We start from the raw sequence: 26,590 nt of genomic DNA, 5'->3' as shown, positions 1-26,590 counted from the left end.
ATCCAGAGTGTCCTCAGATCTAATTTAATTATGACAACTGCCCTTCTGTTCATCTGCACAGGCAGCTTTCCCACCTGCAGGCTGGTCTTCTAGTGTCCAGGACCTACCCTCAACCCTCTACCTCCAGCTCCACTGAACAAGGAGCAGGACCCTGGAATCCAGTGGACTTAGCCAGGCTGCTGGCCTCCCGTTCCCTACTCTGCTCAGCGGGGATCACTTACACGGTAGTCGGTGGAGGTCACATAGAAGATGGGCAGGAAGGCCAGCCAGATGATGCACGTGGTGTACATGGTGAATCCAATGAACTTGGCCTCGTTGAAGTTTTCAGGGCATTTCCGGGTCTTAAAGGCATAGACTGTACACAAGATGATCAATAGCACATTGTAGGTCAGTGAAATGAGCATGCTGGAGTCGCGGTTGTTGCACTTGAGGGTGACAATGTACCTTTTGTCAGGCTCCGTCTCCTTCCCCGTGCCGGGGGTCTCCACCATGAGCCAGATGATGACGATGATCATCTGGCAGGAGATGAGGGCCATGCAGATGACCACCTGTGAGGTGGGGCTTATGAAGCGCAGGCGCTGGACCCCTTCCTTCACCCCACTGAAGATCCGAGCAATCCGGTTGGTCTTGGTCAAGAGGGCAGAGTAGCAGACCGCAAAGGAGGTTCCAAGCCCCAAGCGCCGCAGGGTGCAGACCTCGGTGGAGGGCTTTGCAATGAAGATGAAAGTCATGCTGTAGCACATCAGGACCCCAGTGAGGAGGATGTAGCAGAGTTCGCGACCTGAGGCCTTCACAATGGGAGTGTCATTGTTCTTAATGAAGACCCCAAAGACAAAGAGGGTGGAGAGGAAACCCAAGCAAGAGATTGTAACTGGCCCAATGGCCCAGACGTCTTTCCAGCGGATGTATTCTTGTGGTAGCTCATAGCAGCCATTCAGGGTACCATTGGGCCAGTACCCTAGACCACAGTCCATGCAGGTGAATTCATCCAGCAGGTATTCGTAAGGCTGGCATGGGATGCATATCCAGCAGCACATGTCCCCCGGCTGCATGCTCTTCATTTCATTCTTCTTGCAGGGGTCGCTGCACTGGGACACAGGAACAGAGGTCTTCACCCAAGGGATGAGGGTGGTGTTCAGGGTAAGCCCTTCTGCCCAGTAGCCCACCTTCTGGTATCTATATCTCCCATCCACTCTGTGGTAGTTGAAGATATTGTAACGACCGATTCCATCACCATAGCGATCAAATCGAACGATGCCTTTGGTGTCTGCTGGCCTGAATGGAGCTGGGTGAGGAGGAAAAGGATGAGAGATTCAATGTATAGGAAAGTTGGGCTTTTTTCCAGTGGGTTTCATGCTCAACAGATTGGAACATGGCACATTTCATCCACCCTCCCTCAGGGGGCGTGTTTAGACTAGGATTTAAAAGAGTGCTGTGAGTTCATGTTATCCAGACTCACTGCTCCCGATACTCCAACTAGCTAGAGCAAAGCTAGCTCAGGGCTGTCTGCACCAGCTGCCATCACACCCTGTGATTGCCAGGCAGACCTATCCTAATTAACATTTGTCTTGCCAAACCCTGAGGCAAGACAAAGGGAGTAGCACTTTAGCATGTGCTACATGGATGCGTTAATGAGGAGAGGGAAACTTTAGGGTGCATCTTCACTGGGATAAAAGGTGTGTCCTAAGTATCTCATGTGGTCATTAATAGGAGGTAAGATTCTAGTGAAGATAAGTCAGTGTGTAGTTTTAACATGAGTTAGTAGGTCCCAATAGGGACTGTGGCTATATCTGCACGGGGCACTGGCAGTGTGATTTGCAGCTTGCATAGACATACTCATGGCAGCTCTTATTGAACTAGTGTGCTAAAAATACAAGGATAGCCATGGTGGCATGGGCAGCAGCAATAAGTGGCACCGGGCTAGCCTCCCTGAGTACATACCAATGGGGGCCAAGTGACAGCTTAGCCCATGCTACCGCTCACCACTGCACATGCCACCATGGCTTCACTTGTATTTTTAGTGCACTACCTCGATCAGCGCTAGCATAAGTGTGGGGGACACCTAGCTCCAAGTGCAGATCTCACCTATGCGGGAGCCCAACCTCACTTCTGGGTGTGCTAAAGCACAACTTGCTTTGCCTTGACCAACATTTTAGAAGTCGTTAATGATGTAAGCAGAATCAGGATGAGCTCTCCCCTGATATCGAGTGGTGAGCTGTGGAAAAAGGCTTCACAAGCTGATCTTGTTTGCATGGACACATCCACCCTGCCTAGGTGCTCAGCATGATGGGACTGCTTGCCCAAATGATCACTTGTGGCTGGTGTTGGATACCCAGTCTCCTTGTTATTGGGGCAGGAGTAACGAAGCGTTATTATCCTTGTTGTGTGAACTGAGGGCAGCAGAACTGTACCTGGCATACCCCGATGGAGGGACTCACCCTCAACTGAACAGCACTTGCTATGCAGGGAACCTGGGTTCCAAAGCCCAATGAGTTGAGTGAGAATGGGGATAGGTGCTTGTACCTGATGGGGTGGGTCCTGGTTAAGTGTCCTAGACACCATTTGACCCTTCCTCTCTCCATGGTATAATAAAAGATCTAATTTAGACTCAACTGAGAGTTTTTTTTACACACTGCAGAGCTGAAAAGCACTGATACCTAGGTATTAGACGTACTTTGGGACAGTGTCTCTATTGCAAGAGACTGCCCAGTGTGCACCACCAGTGAGGCTCCCCCACTAACAGCTGAAATCACTGAGAGCTGTGTTAAGTGTGTGTGGGGGGAGACCTGAAGACATCTTGGTGAGTTGGCAGGTGGCAGAGAGGTGTGGTAAGTGGCTAGCAGGGTGGCTGATGGAGAGGTGCGACCAGCAGGCCAGCTGGTGGAGATGTGTGGCAAGCAGCCAGCAGAGAAGCTGGTGGAGAGGGCCAGAGCAGAGCTCCACACAGGTGTGGCAATCGGCCGCTGGGACAACGAGCAAGTGCCCGAGCAGTGCATCGTGTAAGGTGCCTCCTTATCCCCCTTGCCTTTCACACAGGGTGGGAGGTGAACGCTGTGGATGAACCTCTGAACTCTGGGGCTGCACTGACCAAGGACAGCAACTGTGATTGGGGTACAGAGAAGGGACAGGCATGTTAAAGGGACTCTTGGGTTGCTGGACTTAAGATCCTGAGAGGAAAAGGACACTGCCCAATTTACTTGGGGGTGGGTCTTTTGCTCATGGTTTCTGTTTATGAACCCTAGTTGAGGTGTTTTCCCAAATTAATGCTGAGTTAATTCCCTCCTTTTATTTTGCTACACTCAGACTCTGTGCTTGTGAGAGGGGAAGTATTGCCTCCTAGAGGTGCCCAGGGGGTGGTGTGTAATTGTCCCAGGTCACTGGGTGGGGGCTCAAGCCAGTTTGTGTTGTATTGTTGAAAAGGAACCCCTAGATACTGAACCCAGCCCTTGTTGCTGCTGGCTCCACCTGGCAGAAGGGTAACAATTAGATCACACAATATCCTCAACCAACTAAATCTCTGCCTTTGCCCACACTAAATGCTAAGTGATGTTTAACATGTTAATTAATGTATTTGAGTTAACAATCTCATTTCCCCACCATATTGCAAAGCCACAATGGCACGTCTGATTTGAGCTGAGCAAATAATTCACAAGTAATTTCTTCAAACAAATTGACTTCTTTTTCTGTCCACGAATAAATCCCAACATTACCAAAGCTATATATTTTCAGAACCATTCACAATTTTCCTTCAGCAAATAGTTCTTAGCCTGTAGGTTGCACAATTACAAATGCGGCAATGTAATCTGTAATGTGCAATTTGTAAAGTTATGTCACTAATTTATGAGTCTGTAACTAAAGCTAGATATGGAAGTTACATTGCGAACATTTGAATATTCACATTTCATGCTGTTGGTCAGTTATATAAACTGTCCAATCAGGGAACATATACTATGCCACATGACTTATTAACCAAAGACAATATGAATTGCACATTGTTAATTTTACAACTGAATATACCACCTGGAATTTGTTTTCAGTGACTGCTCCAGCCTTCAAGCTAAAATTTGCTTGCTGTATTTGCACTAGTAAAGGTGCACTCAGATGTTACCAGAATGGGGACACAAAAGGGTCACAAACACACATAAATCCAAATTCACTTTCAGATTTGAGCAAATATTCAACGACTTTTCCCCCCAGCGTGCCTTGGTTTTATATTCACCCCTTTATAATATTATAGTACCTAACAATAGCATGCATATTCCTTTTCGCTTAAGTACATCCTTTCAACTTGACAATCAGTTCACTCCCCAACCTCTGCTGTTATCTCAAGTTGGTATTAAACACGTCACATGAAAATAGTACATTTATCTCCATGAGATTCCTCCCCAAGGAGACCGATAATACAGTACATTCATCTAAGCAGCACTAACTTCCCTGACATAAGCATGACAGCCCAAGGCTGCTTATATATGAAATCAAATATAGGTAAGTCTGCAATCTCTCTCCCGCTATGTGGTCTCTTGATTGCCAAGCTGGGAGATGAAGTATATACAGGTTCTCTGGCAAGCCTGCTCCCGTTACTCTTCATAAGATTACTGAGAGGGGAACTGTGCCCTAGTTATGCTGGACAGCAGCTCCACTGACACCAGACTGGGCCCTGGGAAGCAGAGACTAGCCATGCCCCTGATCTGCGCCCAACCTGTCCCCTATGCTGGGGCTGGGAGCAGGGCTGATGTATCCAGCTCTGCTCTAGCTGGAGAGGGGGCGGACTCACGGAGCTGTTGCTGCCCACACCAGTATACCTGAGAACTGGCCCCTGAACACGCATGGAAGATTACATGGAGCAACGTGTCTTGAAAATAAACTCAGGACAACTAGTGGCTGATATGCCAGCCTTCCAGCCACACCTAGCACCCTCAGGACTATAGAATCATAGAATATCAGGGTTGGAAGGGACCTCAGGAGGTCATCTAGTCCAACTCCCTGCTCAAAGCGGGACCAATCCCCAACTAAATCATCCCAGCCAGGGCTTTGTCAAGCCTGACCTTAAAAACTTCAAAGGAAGAAGATTCCACCACCTCCCTAAGTAACCCATTCCAGTGCTTCACCACCCTCCTAGTGAAAAAGTTTTTCCTAATATCCAACGTAAACATCGCCCACTGCAACTTGAGACCATTACTCCTTGTTCTGTCATCTGCTATCACTGAGAGCAGCCTAGCTCCATCCTCTTTGGCACCCCCCTTCAGGTAGTTGAAAGCAGCTATCAAATCCCCCCTCATTCTTCTCTTCTGCAGATGAAACAATCCCAGTTCCCTCAGCCTCTCCACATAAGTCATGTATACCAGACCTCTAATCATTTTTGCTGCCCTCCACTGGATGCTTTCCAATTTTTCCACATCCTTCTTGTAGTGTGGAGCCCCAAACTGGACACAGTACTCCAGCTGAGGCCTCACCGATGTCGAATAGAAGGGAACAATCACATCCCTCGATCTGCTGGCAATGCCCCTACTTATACAGCTCAAAATGCCGTTGGCCTTCTTGGCAACAAGGGCACACTGTTGACTCATATCCAGCTTCTCATCACTGTAACCCCTAGGTCCTTTTCTGCAGAACTGCTGCCTAGCCATTTGGTCCCTAGTCTGTAGCGGTGCATGGGATTCTTCTGTCCTAAATGCAGGACTCTGCACTTGTCCTTGTTGAACCTCATCAGATTTCTTTTGGCCCAATCCTCTAATTTGTCTCGGTCCCTCTGTGTCCTATCCCTACCCTCCCGCGTATCTACCACTCCTCCCAGTTTAGTGTCATCTGCAAACTTGCTGAGGGTGCAATCCACGCCATCCTCCAGATCATTTATGAAGATATTGAACAAAACCGGCCCCAGGACTGACCCTTGGGGCACTCTGCTTGATACCAGCTGCCAACTAGACATGGAGCCATTGATCACTACCCATTGAGCCTGACAATCTAGCCAGCTTTCTATCCACTTTATAGTCTATTCATCCAGCCCATACTTCTTTAACTTGCTGGCAAGAATACTGTGGGAGACAGTGTCAAAAGCTTTGCTAAAGTCAAGGAATAACACGTCCACTGCTTTCCCCTCATCCATAGAGTCAGTTATCTCATCATAGAAGGCAATTAGACTAGTCAGGCATGACTTGCCCTTGGTGAATCCATGCTGACTGTTCCTGATCACTTTTCTTTCCTCTTCAGAACTGATTCCTTGAGGACCTGCTCCATGATTTTTCCAGGGACTGAGGTGAGGCTGACTGGCCAGTAGTTCCCCGGATCCTCCTCCTTCCTTTTTTTAAAGATGGGCACTGCATTAGCTTTTTTCCATTCATCCGGGACCTCCCCCGATCGCCATGAGTTTTCAAAGATAATGGCCAATGGCTCTGCAATCACATCCGCCAACTCCTTTAGCACTCTCGGATGCAGCACATCCGGACCCATGGACTTGTGCTCATCCAGCTTTTCTAAATAGTCCCAAACCACTTATTTCTCCACAGAGGGCTGGTCACCTCCTCCCCATGCTGTGCTGCCCAGTGCAGTAGTCTGGGAGCTGACCTTGTTTGTGAAGACAGAGGCAAAAAAAGCATTGAATACATTAGCTTTTTCCACATCCTCTGTCACTAGGTTGCCTCCCTCAATCAGTAAGGGGCCCACACTTTCCTTGACTTTCTTCTTGTTGCTAACATACCTGAAGAAACCCTTCTTGTTACTCTTAACATCTCTTGCTAGCTGCAACTCCAAGTGTGATTTGGCCTTCCTGATTTCACTCCTGCATGCCTGAGTAATATCTTTATACTCTTCCGTGGTCATTTTGTCCAGTCTTCCACTTCTTGTAAGCTTCTTTTTTGTGTTTAAGATCAGCAAGGATTTCACTATGTGGAGATGCATGGTGTGATGTTGCACTCCATGTGTTTTATGGAAATATGCTTATGAGTGTGAATATGTTGTAACTGGAATATGCTTTGTGCAAAAGGTCTCTTGTAAGGTATCATAACAAAGGTTATAAACTACTGAATATATTCCTTCTATTTGTATGTATGTATCATTCTTGTATCTGAAGCTAGAAATATGAAGTATAACTCTGAGGTCCTATTGTAATTATGCAAAGTGTGGGCCACTAATGGTGGTTTAGAATCTTGATGACTCCCATTGACCCAGACAATTGGTTGTAAATGGTTTATTTACCTGCAAACCTTCCTGTGTACAGTGTGGGCCAACCCAGGAAGAATGGAGACTAGGGGTCTTATAGTGACATGTGATCATGTCACATAATACTGGACTCCATCTTAATCCTTGTACTTTTCCATTGATGTGGCGGGGTGGGGACAAGCACAGACAAAAGATTCCCACCTTGTGTCAAAGCTATAAAAGGGGGTGGAGCAGGACAAAAGGGGCTGCCAGTCATAAGAAAATCCCTGCTTACCACCTGAGATGTCATCTGAAACTAACAAGTACTGTACCAGGGGAAAGGATTGGGCCCAGACTAGGAAGGAGTATAGCCTGTGAAAGAAGCGTATTGGAACATCTCTGAGGGTGAGATATTACTTGTAATCAGTTTCTTAATGTATTAGGCTTAGACTTGCATGTTTAGCTTTATTTTGCTTGGTGACTTACTTTGTTCTGTCTGTTTTTACTTGAAACCACTTAAATCCTACTTTTGATACTTAATAAAATCACTTTTGTTTATTTATAAACCCAGAGTAAGTGATCAATACCTGGGGGAGCAAACAGCTGTGCATATCTCTCTGTCAGTATTTTAGAGGGTGAACAATTTAAGAATTTACCTGTATATGCTTTATACCGAGTAAAACAGATTTATTTGGGGTTTGGATCCCATTGGGAACTGGGTGTCTGGGTGCTGGAGACAGGTAACCTGCTAAGCTATTTTCAGTTAAGTCTGCAGCTTTGGGAGAATGGTCCAGACCCTGGGTCTGTGTTGCAGCAGGCTAGCGGGTCTGACTTAACAAGGCAGGGTTCTGGAAGTCCCAAGCTAGCAGGGAAAATGGGCTCAGAGGTAATTTCAGCACATCAGGTGACAGTCCCAAGGGGTCTCTGTGACTGAACCCATCACACATGGGCTCCTCCTTATCTCATCGGGATGTGGTGAGGATAGCTATAGTAAGGGCTGTATGCTGCCAGATATGACAGTGATGGAGGCTGGATAAGTGATAGAGTGATAATCATCCTACCAGGTATCTAATCAGTTTGGCCTGGAGGAGAACACTTGGATGGCTCCTCCATCCAGCAAGCGCAGGCCTTCATGGTGTGCCAGTATAATGCCCATCTCAGGAGCAGGTCAGTCCTGTAGAGAGCACCATTTTCTCCTAGCTGCCTGTGACTGAATAAAACCCAGAACGCAAAGGAGAATAGACTGGAATAGACTGAGTCCTCATTGTTTCTGTGACATCTTAAACCAGTGTTCCAGAGTTTCTTACAAATGATACATCAGGGGTAAGACTCCGCTGTACACAGGGTCAATACAATGTAGTCTCGTCAGAATAAAGCCTCTGAACAGTTTTAAATTGCTTTGACTTATATCTGACTGCTCTGCCTCTGACAAGAATGCTGAATCTAAGGAAGAAGAGCTGTGACTGGCCAATTCTCCAGGCTCAACTGGCCTAGCAGAACTGCTGTTGGAACTGATTGTTTAGACAGATGTCCCAGAGGAACAGCAGAGCTGGTAGGAAAATATGTGATCAGCTACTACAAATATTTTGGTGCTGAATATTAAAAATTCAAACAGATTATTGAAAGGAATAATGGAGGTTGCACCGGCCCAAGGTGCCTGGGAAGCTGATGGTCAGCTGAAGAAAATGGTCTCATAACCCTTCCAGTTAGTCGGTCATTCTTCAGAAAATTAGAAGAAGCTGAACCCAACACAACGTTCAAACACAACGTTCAACCAATCTGAAACCTGAGACCCTAACTACGCACTCGTGCAGCAATGTTTGTGTCCCGGTGCAACGTTATCATGACACCTGATGCAGCGGTTTCATGCCACCAGCCTGGCAGAGACCATCATCAAGAGGTAGGAGAAGCGTGTGAACTCCTGGGCCAAAGGACTCTGGGCAAGGACCTCATCATGTGAGGAATCACAGACCCAGTGTGCTCAGCAAGTTTGGCTTGTCTGGCTCAGAGGTGACCAGTTGAAATCCCCAGGCTTTGAGTACTCCTAGTTAAGCCCTCTGATTTCCCTTGCCCGTTCCATCCCAACCCCTTCAGTTCAGCCACCAATCCCTATTGAGGCCCTGGGCTTACCGTCAAACTTGACATTGAGCATGAAGTCCCTGTAGAACCTCTTGCCATTAACTGGCTTCATGGAGTCACACAGCTTGGTGGCATTGGGGCACAATGCCTGGTGCATGTTATGGAGGGAGTGGGCCATGGCATACACAGCATTGACCACAAACATGATCTTGGACTCCTGCTCGAACTTGCCCGTCTTCAGCGAGTGCCGGCTGCAGTCCTGGGTATGGAAGCTGCACTGGAACTTGTGCTCCCAGAACTCCCGGAACCAGGGGTTCCGGCTGTTGTTGTAGGGGTTGAGGTTCCGGAAATAGATGGCGAACTCCTGGATGGGGTAGGCCGCCAGTTCAATGGTGATGGCCCCCTCCGCCACCAACTCACTTCCCGCCACCACACTTTCCAGGGCACCCCAGCCATCGCTGGCTACCCACATGAAGGAGACATTGATTCTCTGGGCAGCTGCCAGTAGCTCCCGGGCATCTTCGCTGCGGGTGAACAGCACCACCACCCTAGCGCTAGGCTTCTGCAGGAGGGCCTTGATCACTCCGTCGAAGGTCTTCTTGTTCATGGAGCGTCCCACCTTCTCGGAGGTGGCGATGCAGATGTTGCGGGCCCGGGCTTCCAGCTCGAAGGCCTCAATGCCAGTCTCGCCATAGTCACCCTCCGAGGCCACTGTGGAGACATAGGTCCAGTTAAAGAAGCGCAGGATCTCGGCCATGGCCTTAGCCTGGTAGAAGTCTGGCGGGACGGTGCGGGCAAAGTAGTCGTAGCGAGACTTGTCACTGAGCTTGGCGCTGGTGGAGGCATAGCTGATCTGCGGGATCTGGAAGAGTCGTAGCAGGTTGGCCACCTGGATCGAAGGGGGAAAGAAGGAATGGGTGCGGTTACACGGTGTACATGGGAGCAAGAGAGAGGCAGAGCATCCTGCCTCCATTTACTGAAGAGAGTGTTATCGACCTGGTGAGATGTCCCAGCAGTTTTCCTGGGAAATAACTACAGCTGGTCCTTTAAGGGTTAGAGGAGAGAAAACTTCTCCTTTAAGGCTCCTCATTGGACCTTCCATATTCTGTCCTTAGAGGGCCAGATGTAGTCAACAACATTCATAATGTATAAGATTAGGTTGCTTAAGGAATTTTTGTGGAATCCCAATGGATGTTTTTAAGACCAGGATAGACAAACACCAGTTAGGGATGGTCTAGGTATACTTAATCCTGCCTCAGCTCAGGGGGATGCATTAGATGACCTCTTGAGGTCCCTTCTAGCCCTACATTTCTATGATTATAAGCACTCAGATAACACAGTGATGAACATGGTAGAAATGCCTATATCTGAGGATCTCTGATGCCCAGATTCCACAGTCATTGGTGCATTAGAAATGGGATGGATAGGATATGTCTTCTTTGGGTACACTTTATACTAAGGGTACATTTATAAATGGTTTGCATACAAAGGATTGATAGATGTCAGAATTATGTTACAGATCTGAGTATTATGTGTTATATAGGTTGTTATAAGCACATCATTAGAAGGTGTTTTATACACAGATGGTTTTAAGCCATGATCATTAGCAACCTACTGACCTGTTGGACTCTAACAATTGGTCAACCATTTAGTCCAAGGTCTATGAATGCTTTGTTAACCTTCCGTAAGGTATTGACCCTGATTGTGAAGTGTGACCCATTCGTTAGCCGTGGGATGGGGGCCCACTGGTGGGGTGCTGACTGTGTCCTGCTCTCTATTCACAGGTATTAATTTAGGAATGAGACAGGCCAGGACCACAGAAATCAGATACAGTCCATACAATAATAATTTTGCAATACCATCGACAGCTGTAAAAGGACATTACTATGGGCAATTAGTTAGCCCTTACATTGGGTTTCTGCTCCTGGAGCCTGTCTCACTAAGAGAGGTAGAGGCAACAGACACAAAACTTTCAGGAATCTGCTCATCTCAGGCACATATCCGGAGATGTAGTGATTTCCAAGCAGAGCCACTCACTCTCCTAGGCATTAAACACTGTGCTTTCCTTTAAAGCGCAGGTAAGGTCAGAAATGTGACTGTAAAAGTGGCCCTTTTTATTCAATGGCTCTGAGCCCAGAGTGCCTCCTCGTCATTATAGGCTGATTCTAATACAAGCATGGTTCTCTCTTAGCCCTGGAGACCCCTCATGGCAACGATGGCCATTCATGTCTCTACATCTCCACAGACCCAAAGAGCCACTCACCTGCCAAGCCCACTGACCAGAAAGGAAAGAAAGGCATTAGACCAGTGGTCCCCGCTCTACCCCCAGCACAGCTCCAGTCCCAGCTCCACTCTGCCCCCAGCCCATCTCCGCCTCCAGCCCAGCTTTGCCCGCATTCCCTCTCTACCTCCAGCCCAGCTCCACTCTGCCTCCTACACCATCCCCAGCCCAGCTCCAGCCCCAGCCCAGCTCAACTCTGTCCTCTGCTCCACTCCCAGCCCAGCTCCACCTCTAGCCCCAGCTCCTCCCCCATTCCCAGTTCATCCTACAGCGCTGCTTTCAACCCAAACTCCTCTGCTGAGCCAACTGTGCAGTAATGGAGGGGGGGGATGCAGACAGCTTCCATTACTGGTAAGGGGTGGCGCGACAGGAAAAGTTTGGGCACCACTGCATTAGACCCTCGGCATTCTCACATTGCATCAGTCTATGTGGTGACATCACATCACGAGGCAGTGTCACCACCGCTTGATGCACGTTCACGACGTAAGAATTGCGACTCATCTATTGATGACTCTCCGCCACCCCAACGGGTGACTCTCCAGTAGTCAAAGCCTGAGAGCCACCATGGTTCAGTGATGGAGTGTGAGCTGGGTTCTATTTGGCCTCATATAGCGTCCCCTGCACTATCACTACATTCCAACAACAGCACCTTTGTTACTGGCGACGATGGAATAAAGAACCCAGCTGGATTTTCAGGACCAGGCAGAGTTTGGAAAAATCAACTTTTGACTTGTAAACGGAGCCAATTAGGCCCTGAATCTTGACAATTTCACACATGCAATCCCATTTCTCATTCCCGCGTGGATGTGCAGTCACAGCAACTGCAGACACAAAAGTTGTCACAACTGTGCATAGTCAGTGTAATTGCACATGGAGATTATGCACCTGTATTTTTCATGCACAGTGGAGCGTCTGCAGTTATAAAATTCCAGCCCTTGATGGGAGTCATGGCTTCATTCCTGAAGTATCTGAAGAAAACAATTGGGTTTCTCCTCAGCTGGATGCTGAAGCTAAGCTGAAGGAGGCTCAAGGACCATGCATGCTGGAGAAGGATGTACCACAGCCCAGTGTCCAGAAACGGTGCAGTCTAAGCATATCTTGGACAAAGATTTTGCCACAGCTGGTGAAGCCACATCCAACCACACATGCGCCCTATGAGACAGAGAAGAAGGAAGAAACCTAGTATCCGTCCCTCCCCAACCTGATGGAGAAGCCGGCCGGCAAACCTGGACTGGTGACTAAGGGCAAAGTTGGCCACGTCCGAGAGTCCATCATCAGCCCCCTGTGAGGACTCCATAATGGGGATGATGCAGATGAGGACACCAGGCAAACAACTGTGACAATCACCATGGAACTCCCCTCATCATGCCATTTTTACAGGGTCACTTTTATGGAAACGTGAACAACCCCAGTGAGATGTCAGAAAGGTAGCGGCATGTGGGATGCTGAAGGCTAGAGAGCTTTGATTGGCTGAAAGTGAGACCCTTCAGAGTTCTCTGAGTCCAGTAGCCAATCATAGCCTTCCACTTCCCGACCGTTCTATCGACGTAACGATGCCTGTAGCAGGGCTGCATGAGCCTCCTGCTATTTCTTTTCAAAATATTTTCAGAACAATAAACCTTTTTCCACCTCAAACATTAGATGTGAAGATAATTATCAGCAGTCTAGAGGGGTGATAACCTGTCAGGCTTTCCCTACAAGTCACATCGTGTTCATTGTCAGGGTGAAGGTCACATATGTCTGTTATTTTGAGTGACTTGGATGTTTTTTTCCTTCCAGTCTCCGCTCCTGTTGCACTGTGGTTTCCAGCTTTCTGAAGGAGTAGCATTATCCTGAGCTGGTGGCTTCTTCTGGGTTGATTTTGGTTGGTTTTAATATTTCATATTTTGCTCTCTTTTGGGGAAAATAAACTGCTTCAGTTGCAAAAGCAGAAGATTCCGCTGCAGGGAACACAACAGAACATCATAATCTTCAAAGTGTTCTGCAAGCATTCAGTAATTTATTATTATTAATTATTTGTATTGTTGTAGAGCCTACGAGCCCCAGTCATGGACCAGAACCCCATTGTGCTAGGTGCTGCACAAGCACAGAACAAAAAGACAGTCTACGTATAAGAGAAGATTCCAGCGAAGTATTATCCTGATCCCCATCATTTTACAGGTGGGACAACTGAGAGAGATTCGGGGATTTGTCTCAGGCCACGTAAAGAGTCAATGCCAGCGTCAGAGCTAGAATGCTCAGATGTGCGCTTAGCCCATGCATCCCTCTAACATCCCAGCGCCTGCTCACAATTCCTGGCACAGGACTGATGCAAAGCAGGCAGGTGTGTTTGGGGGAGGTAAGCAGGGAGCTAGCCTGGCACAATGACACTAAGTAGCTGGGGAGGACACTACAGAGCTGATATTGCAAGGGGGGTTGGCTGACATCAGTGTGAGGTCGCCTCCTGTCCCGATTTCCATGGGGCTCTCTCTCCACATACAGGATGTTAAAACTTGAAAAGCATTCTGAAATATTGAAAGCAATTTCAGCGTGGGGGCACCTCCCCAGCACACTACGATAGGGTGTATTCCAAGACATTGTGATACAATGATTTTGACCTGCTGGACAAAGGCTAAAAAGAGGCCAGGCTAGAACTTATGACAGCATTGTCCTGGGTGACACATGAGGCAAAACACCACAGAGGGCCTCACAGATCTTCAGCTGGCAGCAGAAAGAAAAGGAGAACCGTATGGGCATAGAGAGGGAGGGACCTTCCTGTATGCAGGCGCTCCTTGCTCTTCAGGAGTCAAGGCTCCTGGTTGCACCATCTGTTATTGATGAAAAACCTCCCACGCTCAGCCATCAGAGTGGGTCTTTAATGTGTATGATTCAAATGCCCTCCTGGCTCTGTCACCTGATATGCCCACTGGCATGGTGTAACATTGTATCAGTGACGTCCAATCACAGCCGTCACCTACACCCACCACCTCACATCTGGAACAGGAAAGGTGCACCCTAGAGCAAGAAGCCGTACATCCAAGACCCTGGCAAAAGGGCGGCTGCCGGGAAGAAATGGACATAATGACTTTGTTTTGTTTCAATGTCCTGCAGCAAGATGGGAACTCAAACTGAAGTCCCTCTGGCTACCGTGATCCCTCGCTGTATCATGTCTAACAGAGACTGCACACTCATTGGAGCAGGGACCTGACTCTACTGTGTGCCAGTGTGCCATGCACAGGTAGGTCACTTGTAGAAAGACTGATGGGTTTAAAGGTAGATGATCACATCTTCCATGACCACAGCCTCTTAGAGCTCCTGCCCCAGGATGGCTTCTGGGAGTGCCCAAGGTGGCATGGAGAAGGGACAATCCTGCCAGCCCTCTGCATGGGCATGTCCAGTGACCTCAAGGGGGGCTTCCATGCTCAGAAGGACCCCAAGGCAGTTTGCATTCCAGAACTTCCACATTCGTGCATCTTCATGCCAACCTACTGCCAAGGCTATGAAAATGGCAGCTACTTCCCACTTCACCATGTGGTCTGGTGGCAGGAGAGGGAGGGCACTGTTCCACAGCATCCCTCTCAGAAAGCATAATCACATAATAGCTACGTAAAATATAGCTCCATCATAGCGAGACTGCTGGCCTCCGACCACGAGGGACGAGATGACCTGCTGAGATGAATGACCAGAAGCAAACTATCCTGGGCACTGGACATTAATCCCCCAGTGTAGGGTTGCCAATTTTGGTTGAACATATTCAAGGAGGTTTCATCACATGACATGATCTTTAATTCCTGGAGACTCCAGGACAATCCTGGAGGATTCGGCAACCGTATGAGTGACCCTGGACCTCAGGCATTACTGTGTGCTGTCAGCGAGATGTTTTGCTGCAGCTGAATTCCATCAGACTTCCAAGGTGGCAGGGAGGCACGACGAGACCACCAGCTTTCGCAGGGAGGGTGATGCTTTCCACTTCCCAGTGTTCCTCCCACCCCCATTTCCCTTGCACCATGGAATCCCAGTCTGTCCATGAGGGGTTAAGACTAGACCCAAAGGATCAGCAAACACTGCTCATGCACACTCCAAAATGGGTTTCTAGTCCCAGTGCATTCCTGGGGATTTCTCCTCTACCTCTTCCCTCATGAGCAGATGGGATGGTTGTGGGGACTGAATTCCCAGAGAGGAGGTTTGGCCTTTCCCCTCTTGGGAACCCTTTCCCCTGCCTGACTTGGGGCCCTGCTTTTCTTCCCAACACACCCGCTGCTTGCCAATGATTAGAGAGAAGTCACGCCAGCAGGTGGTAAGAGGAATTGCAGAGGCTGGGCCATTGCATGGTTCGGCCAGGCTGAGCCTGGAGTGAAATCTCAACAGCAACATCATCAGAGGTGAGATATTAAACCTCCTGCTGAAATACCGCAAAATCCTTCTCTGTCAGAGCGAGAGATTTTATAAAAACTGCCTGTAAATGAACCCAGAACGTGCAAGACCAGGCAGGTCTGCCTCAGGAATTGGAATATGTACATAGGGGCCAAATGCTGAGAGAGGCGGAGCACCAGCAACTCATCTCAGAATACTTCCACCCTACAAAAGTCTCACCTATGAGCTGGTGCGGCGCGGGCATCTCTCAGCCCAGACAGATGAAGAGAAAAGAGCAGGAGAATGAAAAAAACAATGGGCCAGAGCAGAATATTCCACTGCATGCGTCCAATCATTGAGATGAGAACAAGGGCTGGCGCATGCCCCTTCCTCCCTCCTCCAAACAGCTCGCGCTGGCCGCTTGTTCCAGATGCTCTGCAGCAATTCTCATTACCTTCAAAGGGGAAAAATCCACACTAATGAGGCTATTAAAAATACAGACTGTCAAAGAGGCAGGCGAGAGGAAGGCTGTGAGCTGATTGGCTAGCAAGAGCTGGTATCTGGGGCCGGTTTCTCAGCCCCCGATGATGTGGAAGTCTCCGCTGCTTAATTAACATGTACAAATATGTCTTTAACAGACTATTAAACTCCTCATGGCAATAAGGCACAAGAGACTGGGAATTACCCTGCATTGATTCACACCAGGCATCGTCACTGGAGGCACTTGACCGTAGGCACACAAGGTGCAAATTAATGGAGAACAATTCACTCCCTGTCATGTCCTATTGCCAAATGATCACAGCGCTCAGGCCCACAGTCCGCCAATCACATTCTGGTTCCAGTGGGCTCCGACTCCTGTTAGGCACAAGTTGGGATCGCGCCAGGTTATACCAGTCCTGATTAAAATGCAGAAGGCAACTCCTCACTGTGAGAAGGTAGAACTCCCAAACTCAGCTGGGAGCTATCTTGACATCTGGGAGGTACTTGAGCATTTGGCTGTCCCTAGGAGATGGCTAGACATCTGGGAGGAATTGAGATATCTTGGAGGTATCCAGGTATGTGGGAGCTACCCAGATATCCAAGTTGTACCTAGGCACCTAGGACAGACCTTTGCTGATCTGGCAGGAGAACTCAGAGCCTCACCTGGGGGAGGCCTTCCTTATCTTACTTGGAAGGACAGATACTCTGCAAGCAACACTCAGTGTGTCATGTGACAAGGGTCAGCGGCACTTCCTCTTACTGCCAACTGGTTCAGCAGAACCCCACCCTTGCCTCCTCCCATTAACATCCTCAGAGCCTGCAGAGAGAGCGGCACCACGCAACAGCCACAGTCTCCAGGGAGTTGGCAGGCTGACACCAACTGGTGACCTCCAGTGGGGCACCGTCCTGTTGCTTTTCAGTGGCTCCCTCCAGCTCTCACGTGTGCTGAATCCTGGGCAGATGGGGCTCTGATGGGTTCTCCACTTTCCCCTCTTCTCATCAGACCCATTTGACCAGTTTATGGCCCCATTATCCACCTCTGCTCCATCTGTTACCCCAGAATTGGCGACTGGCACTTCTAGAGTTGGGTAGAAGGGGGAGATACCTAACACAAGCTGGGTATCCTTTGCCCAGTCCAGCAAGATCCACACCCTTTGGAACTCCCTGCATGCTGCAATTTAGCAATGGGCTCTCTGAACTCTTGAGAACAGCCCTTTTTCACAATTTGTAACAGACATGCTTGAAGGTCAAGGGATGGCACTTCCAGAAAGCTGTCCAGGCATTGGCAAGTCATTAATGTTCATAATGATGGTGCCACGCAAAGGTCCCAATCAGGACTGAGGCCTGATGGTGCTCGGCAATGCACAAAAGCATATGGAAATGCAGTCCCTACCCTCTTACAATCGAATGTGAGCCATGCTACAAGTGAATGTTAGAACCAGAAGGAGAGATGGGATGCAGGATATTGAGATTGTGTGGTCACACAGGGAGCGAGGCACAGAGCCTCAAAGGTATTTAGGTGCCTAACATTCCTGGGAGTTGACACCTAAGTACCTTTGAGGAGCTGGGCCCTACCACACAATTTGCTGGTTCCAGCTCATGTGATGCTAAAAACAAATGAAGGTAAGGTTAGCAGGGATTGCTGTCCCCATTTTAGAGGTCGGCAAACCAAGCCCCTGAAAGGGGAAGTGATTTGTTTTGCATTGCACAGCGAGGCACTGCCAGAGCCTGGGTCGCTTAGTTTGCAGCGAGGCTGTCTGTAAGCTTGTGCTCTTTATGACTGTCCCCATCAGTGGGCAGCTAACATCCTAGGAACCGCTGTGACCTGACTGACCCCGGTGCCCTCAAATGTTCCTGGAATCTGGCTGTACAGAAGTTGAGCATTGCCAGGGAGTGTGCACGAGGTACACTCTGCTAACCACTGGGGTAGATGGGGGAGTTCGGGGGGCGGGAGTGGGGGTAGGGAAATCCCGGTCTGGCACAGTCATGAGCCCGCCTGCTCACTAAAATGCTAGCGGCCAGCAGAGCATTGTTTGTGCCATGAGCCTGCTTGGTAGAATGGTAGCTGGAACGACCCTGTTGCTAGAAGGATACCAGCCAGGACTGCTCTGCCTTTGCCACGATTCTGCCTGCTGCCCTTCCCTCCGTTGGCACTGCCCTTGCCTCACGCTCATAAGTTTTAATGCCACTTGGGTGAGATCGGCACTTTCCAGCATGATTACACTGCTGGGTCTGAAGTCCCGCAGGGCAGCACATTTCATTGCTCCCCTCCTTCCCCTTTGCCCCCCACCCCTACTACATCTTGCAGGCATAACACAGGGCTGGGACAATGTATTGTCACAGGAAAGGCTGCCCTCTCCCGATTGGCTCAGGGAGCAGAGCCGGAGCCAGGTGCGCTGGAGCTGTGCAGGGCACCCCAGGGAGCAGGGAGGATGGAAAGCAACACGCCCCATTTATGGGCAACGCCAGTGCTCCCACATGCTCATCCCGCCCCCAGAGTCCCTGCAGACACCCCAGGGGAGGACTGCACTGGGAATGTCCACCAGGCCTTTGTTAAAGAGAATTAAGCACCTTCGAAAGGTGCCAGCTGCAGGGCTGATGCAGCACAGCCAGCAGCAGTGACCATTCCCCCCCATGGAGCCTCACTTCTGGCCTCAAGAGGCCAACCAACTCCAGGGGCGAGAGGCATTTTCACTCTCTGTAGGGCCATGGAATCCTGGGCTTCTTTACTCAGATTGCCACCAGGCTTCCAAACAGTCCCAATATAGCACAGACCCACGTCCACTAGGAACCAAAGGTGAGGCCACCAACTTGTCTTACAGAGGTTCCCAAATGGCCCATCATACACCAGGACTTCCAGCCAGTACTGGCCTGGGCTGGATTTGAACCAAAGATCTTAGAGGGGGAAGGGGCTAGATCAGTTCCTTAAGCCAGCCAGTCTCCTGGTGGTCATGATTCCCAGTACATGTAAACCTCCCACCTTCAAGGAGCCACTGGCTACTAGCCCCTGAAGGGTTAGTTGTGGACTATGAAGCTATAAGAGAAAGGCTCAGTGATTCCAGGGAAGACACTGGTGTGAGAGAAGGATTTGGCCAGGTGCATGTCAGAGAGAGAGAGAACAAAACAGGTACAGATGTGTCCATGTTCACAGTTGTGCAGAGAAACGAGTGATGAAGAAGATGCCAGCCACAGATAGATAATGTTCTCTCCTGCAGTCACCCTGAGGAACATCTACTCTCTTTCTAAGTACAATGGAAAACCAGACTCCCTGCTGTTTCTTCAATGCCTCATCGCTCCACACTCTGCCCCCGGTGCCCTGGGGTTCAGCCAGGACATAAAAAACCCTGAACATGCCTTCCGAGGTCAAGGTTTTTCACATCTGTGACCCACATAGATCTGGGTTGCCTCCAACCCAGCCAACGACCAACAGCAGAGCAGTCAAGGCAGGTCTATTGTTGTCTCAACGGTTACCTGGGTTGACCAGCTTGACTGGCGATGTCGGTGTCCATTGTAACATCACAGCTCTCGCCACAGGGTGCTGATGCTGTGTCCTAAAGGACCCTCAGCTGCTTGAAGGTGAACTGCCATCCCAGGGAAACGTGGTCCTCTCCTGAGATGCAAGGTGCCTGATGGGGGCACGAAAAAGCAAACCTCCCGTACGGAGTGCATTACTCACAGATAACACTCTCTTATATCTGGCTGTTGAGGGGGGTAATATCAACCCTAGAAGTAGAAACTTCCTAGCCACAGATCCCTTTATAGGCACCATTTCCTTTCCCCAAGCCCACTGTTGAGGAGAGGATTGTCTCTTGGGGCAGAATGTGGTAGATCTTCTGGAGAAACTATGGGTAATGGCGGCAAAGGGAGAAGCCGAGGATGGCAAACCATGGGGAGCAGGTTTCCCCTCCCCTGCTAGGAGACAGTAGCTCTCTCAGGACACAGCTGGGCGATCCATTGGAGGAGAAACCTAGGGTTGGTGTGGAGAAGAAGCCTAGGATTGACTGACTCCATCCACCTCCTCACTCTCAGTGAGGCAATCTCTTGTTCAGGATGGGGTCCACTGCCTGCCTTCACTCCCCTTCCATTCCATTCAACTCTGCAGCATTAAATTCCCTGCTTCTCCTCAAAGCACCCTCACCCCTGAGCAAAGAGGCTGATCACAGAAGGGTTATGTTTCCACCCAAACCAGGAAAGGAGATGGAGAGATATTCTAAGTGTGTCTGGTACCAGCCTTTGGAACCAACACTGCAGGTGGGGTGCGATTGCTCTGACTGCAGAAGAGCCGAAGCCATCGATGATGAGGGCACTAATGAATAAACTTGCAATTAAACTGAATAACAGGGGTTGCTGCCTGTAGACAATGCCCACCAAAGTCAATGCAGCCAGGCCAAGCCCTGCAATTGGATTTCTCTCCCCCTGTGGCAGGTTATCCCCTAACTGCCCATTGCACTGTCCTCTGCAGCAGCTGGCACCAGCCCCTGGATTCACTGGTGCACTAGTCTGATCCTGGCTGGGCAGTCCCGTGTCTCCCCCTGTCTCTGTGTACGTCCGCCTGTCTCTAGGAGCCAGCTTCTCCTCTCAGTTACACCTGTCTCTGAGGCAGACGGCAGCACACCTGGTCTGCCTGGCTCTAGCTCCCACACCTGTTCTTTTAGAGCCTTGACAAGCTCGGGGAAAGTCAGGGTAACACTGGCAGGCGCTGACAAGCGGAAGCCTCACTGATGGGCGGTGGGGACTTTTCATCTTCGCTGGGCTGCAGCCGTCAGCCCTGCGACCTCCCTCTCATCCTTACGCTGAGCAGCTCATCTCTTTCCTTCCTCCGTGGTGGGCGTGAAGGCTCTGGAGGGCAGCCCCAGGAAGAAGCCCGATGCCAAGGTGCTGAAGAACTCCATGGTCACAGACCCTGCCCTGGGAGGCGGGGATGGTGCTCAGAGGCAGCTCTCGGCAGCCCCAGACTCCCTGCAGCAGCTGGGTGCTCCAGACCAGGCAGCAGCTATGGATGTGAGTATCCTCCATCTCGCAGGCGGGGTTTCTTTGACTGAAAACCCCCAGGCACAGTTCAAGGGGGGCTGCGGGTGTCACCCAGCACAGATCTGCCCCCCAACGGTGCCCTTCACATCACTTTTAAAGACATCCCCCTGCTCTGGAAGCCAAAGGGGGCTTAGGCAAAAGCTGGCAAGAGCTGAATGGCCAGTGCCAGGACATGTAGCATGACCAGTGGAACTGGGAAAACCGGGTCAGATTTCAGGGGGAGCCCGACTGGGGGCAGCCTCTCTTCTCTGCACAGCTCCAGGAATCCTTCCGGTTCTCTGTGATGGTCTTTTTCTGCCAGGCCCAGAAAGCCGGTCCAGGTTCTCCATTTCCACTCCTCCCACTGCAGAGCACAGAGGCAGGCCTGGACATTCCTTCAGAGCCACAACGGCCCCAACGCCCTCCCAGCGTCTCCCCCAACAGGCCTAGCGGGATTCCACCTTCTCCAGTGACTACGGCCAGCCAAAACAACAGCTCACCCCGCAGGCATTGGAGACCCTTCCTGCAGGCTCAGGCTGGTATTTTAAGTCCCTGTAGGGCCCCCCTTAAAGTGTCAGTGCGCATGGTACTGTGTCAGCAGCTTCACAGACCTTTGATTGGTTGCTCGGTTGGATCAACCCCAATGAGGCAGCTAGTTTTGGCTGATCTCTTAGATGCCCATTTAAGGCCTACATGGACACCTATGTTTGGGCAAAAAGGTGTTCAATAAACATAAAGTGGGTGTCATGTCCCCTTCTAGGGGCTAGACCACATAGAAGGTAACAGCCTACAACTACTGTCAGCTAATAGAGCTTTTCCTTTAGCTCAAGCAACAGAAGTCTGAGCTTTAGTGCAGAAGGCCCTGCGTTCAGACCCTGCTGGTGGCCTGTAGCTGAGATCATTACGCACACAGGAGTGACGGGGGAAACCAGATGTTACGTCCCAAGTTTGCACAGTGTTTCTGACTCAATGGAGAGATGGATGCTATTCTGTGGCTGCCTCTCCCATAGCGACAGACGGTTTCCTGCCTTCTCTTCACAGCAGAAAGCGATCTCTCCTGCTCTCGCTCCCGCAGCAGAGAAGGACCCCAGCAGCAAATCCTCCATTGCCATCCAGTCGTGGTGGCGGGGGGTGCTCACCCGGCGAACGGTGCGCGAAGCGACGCTCTGCTTGCTGATGATGCAGAGATGGTGGCGCCGGGTCTCCTTCCGGTGGCGGGAGGAGAGGAGGGTCAGGGCGCTGGCAATGTATGTGAGGCCCGTGAGAGCTAGTGTCCTCCTGCAGTCACTGGTCAGTATGTGGCGTGCGAGGAGCCAGTACAAGAAGTGCCAGAGGGCAGTCCTGGTTATCCAGAACAAGTGGCGGCAGTACTCCTGCCGGAGAGAGGCTGCCGTGTTTGCAGGGAGCAGCCTGGCGGACGGGGGCATGGACCTGAACATTGAGATCATTGTTGGTTAAGCCGACTCTGTTAAAGCCGTGGGAACGGCTCCGTGCGGAGACAAGCACGGAGAGTGAAATAAACACGTTCCCTGGAAGCGAAATCCCAGCCAGGACGTGATTTCCTGTGAAAGCCTAGGGGCAGGCGGGCAGGCAGCGGGCCTCTGAAAGTGGACAGGCCAAGCTGGCGTACCAAAGCGCAATCCAAGCCACTGTAGGCCTCGCGAGGAAGGTCACATTGGGAATCTAGCACCTCACCGGGTAGCATAGGCAGCCGTCCATACCGGGTCTGTTTACTCCATGCCAAGAGCTAGAGAGCCAAGCTGGCAGTGGATGCTAGAGAGCCCAGGCCTCAGTCTGCATCCACCAGCCTCAAGAACTTTGCATTGCTCACAGCAGAGCCCTGCGACATCCACCAGACCAGTTCTGGGGTAGCCTCCGAGACCTTATCCGCTCAGGAGTACGTTGGGGCGGCTTCTGAGACCTTATCCACCCAGTGGCCTCCACGATCTTATCCCCTCAGTTCCTAAGAACTCAGCTCGACTCTGAACTCCTCACTGAGGTTTCTTTATTGGCATGCAATCAAACCACACTTGAGTTAAGTAGGCTCAAGAGTAGAGGGTGGGTACAGGGCATACCCCCCACCCCCAAAATTACACAGCAAACTTCTTCCTCTATAGACGTTTCCAGATTAAACTACATTTACTATACACTGCATCACACGTTTAAGGATTGGCTGTACAATCCCCATATGGCATGCTCTGTCCACGCACGACTTACTCTTTACATCATCTTTATGATCCCAATTTATCTTGTTGCTTGTTATCTTGGCCATTGTAAATGGTTCCCTGGGGGTTCCCCCTTGTTTTAGCTAGTGCAGACATTCTGTTTCCAGGCTGCTGATTCATTTACCTCCCTAATCCTGTCTCCTAAGAAATGAGGCTTCATTCATGTCAAGCCAGGCCTACAACCACTTATAAGAAAATCACCTCACCTGCACTGCCATGCAGCCCCCTCTGGGGTGTAACATGGCAGCTGTTTTTAACAGTGGAAAGTCAGACTAACCAGCAGGTTAACTCAGGGAGTGCAGGAGAATACCACATCCAGATGGAACAGCAAGGGAAATTTTGGCCTCGTACTTAGCTAGGCGACTGCCAAGGAAACGCTGTACCCTGCAGGAAGAAACCGTGTGGCACAATGCCCTGGTTTTGTGTTAGTAGATCGCTCTCCTCTGGCTGAATCAGGACGGAGGGAATACCCAGGGGGCACTGTGCTGGTTAGATTCCAACTGCTTGTGGTCCATAAAGATTCCTCATTAAACTTAGGGTTCTGGCTGTTGGCAATTACCTCCTGTTCCCTAAATTCCAGCCTCTCCACCCCACTGCCATGCACTGCTGCAGAACAGGCTGCATTACCAGGTGGTGGGAGTGATCTGAATGTACACAAGGCCAGAGCCAATCCTGGTAGAAACCAGCACAGCTGCACTGACTGCGAGTCCAAAGATTGAGGGGACAAGTCTGTGAAATGGCTCGAGACCCTGCCGGATGAAAGGCTCTATAGGGCGTGAAGGCAAGAAATCACTACACAGAGTGGCTCTTTCAGCTCATATCAGGGGCCAGGAACAAGGTGAGTCCATATTAAACAGGGAGCCTGGGCTAAGCAGAAAGGAGGGGTTGTGGGTGCAATTTGCCCCTATGCAGAAGATCAGCACAGGGCTACAGCACACTAAGTGGCAGAGGCCCATGCTGAGTGTGCAAAGGGGTCAGTTTCAGCCAGAGTGACTAATGCAGCTCTTTTAGAGCCAAGTGGGTGAATGACCAGGGGAAGTGGTCTTTATGAGACACCCAACCATCCCCCCAGCCCCAGCTAATGGAGTTTTCAGTGAAGTGAACGAAGGGGGAAAGGACCAGAGATCCCAAAGGCTTTAGGACCCTTGAAATCAATGGAAGTTAGGAACCTAAACACCTTGGAGGATCTGGGCCAAAGCCAGCATCTTGGCCAGCAATAGCCTGAGCAGAAGACTGGAAAAACCAGGTACTTCAGAGAGTGGTGCTGGTGGCTTGGGGAGTGATACCCTTTTGTGACACGGCTGATCCACTACTGTAGGGGGCGCTGTGCTGCTGGCAATGCCACCTTTCAGAGGAGCGGTCCCCAACCACTCATGACTGATAAAAACCTCTTCTTGCTTTTCACAAGAACAGAGCAGCATCAGCCTCCGCATCCGAGCAAACTTCCCACCAGTAACTGCATCCTGCTGTCCTAACTCCTCCCGTTCTCTTCTCCCAGCAGGCTGAACTAGCTCCAGTGTCTTGCCTAGCTGGCTTTGAACAGCTGCTGTGTTCCACCCGAGGTGGCTGCATCTCAGTGTTGATGCACAGTTCCTGTATATCCAGCTAGCAGCCGCATCGGTGGAGCAGTCCTGCTGTGTTAATCCAGATTACACCCGCAGAGCCGTAACAGAGAGCAATGCTGGGTGCCTGGGGTCTGTGAAAATGCTTTGGAGGCCCTTCTAGATAATAGACACTAGCATTAGCTACAATCTTGGAAACAAGAAAACATGCAGCACTGACTGTTCCTCCAGGAGGGGCTGCAGGCTGCTTCTTAGACAGGAAAACAATGGGGAGCTAGGTGAATTATACCTGCCGAAGGTGTCTGGCAAAGCACAGACAGGCAAGGAGAGATCCAACCCTGCACTGCTCTGGCAACATATAGGGGCTGATACAGGCACCATGAGTGGCTGGGAGAGAATCCCCCCTGCACAGGCACAGCATAGGGCTGAGAGCCTGGGGCTGCTCTAATTTACACTGGGGGCCACCCTGGTCCTGCATCTGAGTTTACAGCCACCTTTGGCCCAGTGCTGGGCAGGCTGCACTCTCCTTGGACTCAGCCACTGGTCCTCAAGCCAGCCTGCAGAACAAGGGGCTTCTGCTCCCAGAAGGGAGTGTTGAGAGAGAGAGGGAGAGCGCCCAGTGGGGAAAGAGCGGCGAGCGCGTGTGCCACTGTCTGGGTGGGGGAAGGTGCTAATTCAATGCAGCCTCAGAAATGTGATGTCTCCGCTGGATCAAACCTGGAGCTCTCTGCGCGAAGCCCAGGGGAGAGCGCGAGCATGCTCTGCTTTATTGCAGCCTGGAGAGGACACACGCAGCACTAGGAAAGCCTCGAATTATTAATAAACGGCTCCGTGTTCTCCTCAGTGCCCCGCAGCTCTATCCCCAGCCCTGGACAGTGTCTGCAACTGCAGCTAATCAGCTGCTTATCTTTTTAATGAGCTGGCTAATGATCTCGCTGCCGACCTCCCTCTCCTTTCGTCTGCCCAGCGATTGATTTACCCACCTTCTGGGCTGTCGGTGTATCTAATTGCCTATCTGTCTGGCCCCATCATCATTTCTATCTGTCCATCCATCCCTCCCCCATCCCTTTCTTTCCTTCCCCTCCTCCTTTTTCTCTCGCTCCATGTACAGTAGCTCCAAAGAGAAAATGCTCCCTTTACTTCCTACAGCCCCATTGCAATGCTATTCATGGCACTTCAAATAGATATCACATCTGACCATTCAGCTCCTGTACCCCCATCTTTTCAGCTCCCGCAGCCTCTCCCCTCTCTTTGGCCCACCTCCCTTATCTCCTGCCTTGATTCCTTTCACCTCTGCCTGCTTGTTCCCCCTCCCCATCCCTGCAAACCCCTTGGTTCAGGGCCGAGGGCTCCCTGGCAGCCTGACTCAGGGGGACATCATCTTGAGTTGGAAGGGAAAGGAGAGCTGCTCACCCCAGCTGTGCAGCAATCTGCTTGGCAGGGGAATCCAGGAAGGCCCTGCAGGAAGGGAAGGCGGATCTCAT

At 50.4% G+C, this 26,590-nt stretch overlaps 1 protein-coding gene across 1 annotated transcript in view; it reads right to left on the bottom strand.

The window, feature by feature from the left end:
- GRM2 (glutamate metabotropic receptor 2) overlaps nt 1-26,590 on the bottom strand; it is a 74,873-nt gene that overhangs the window by 9,892 nt on the left and 38,391 nt on the right. Inside the window, exons 3-4 of the mRNA XM_037905633.2 lie at nt 9,268-10,105; nt 222-1,285 (exon numbers count right to left, since the gene is read on the bottom strand). Of these exons, the coding sequence (XP_037761561.1) occupies nt 222-1,285; nt 9,268-10,105 (1,902 nt within the window). The remainder of the gene's footprint in view (nt 1-221; nt 1,286-9,267; nt 10,106-26,590) is intronic.

Source organism: Chelonia mydas, chromosome 7 (genome assembly GCF_015237465.2).
Source record: "Chelonia mydas isolate rCheMyd1 chromosome 7, rCheMyd1.pri.v2, whole genome shotgun sequence".
Lineage (NCBI taxonomy): Eukaryota > Metazoa > Chordata > Testudines > Cheloniidae > Chelonia > Chelonia mydas.
Note: the sequence above shows the minus strand (reverse complement) of the source record. Positions and strands in the feature narration are given on the sequence as shown.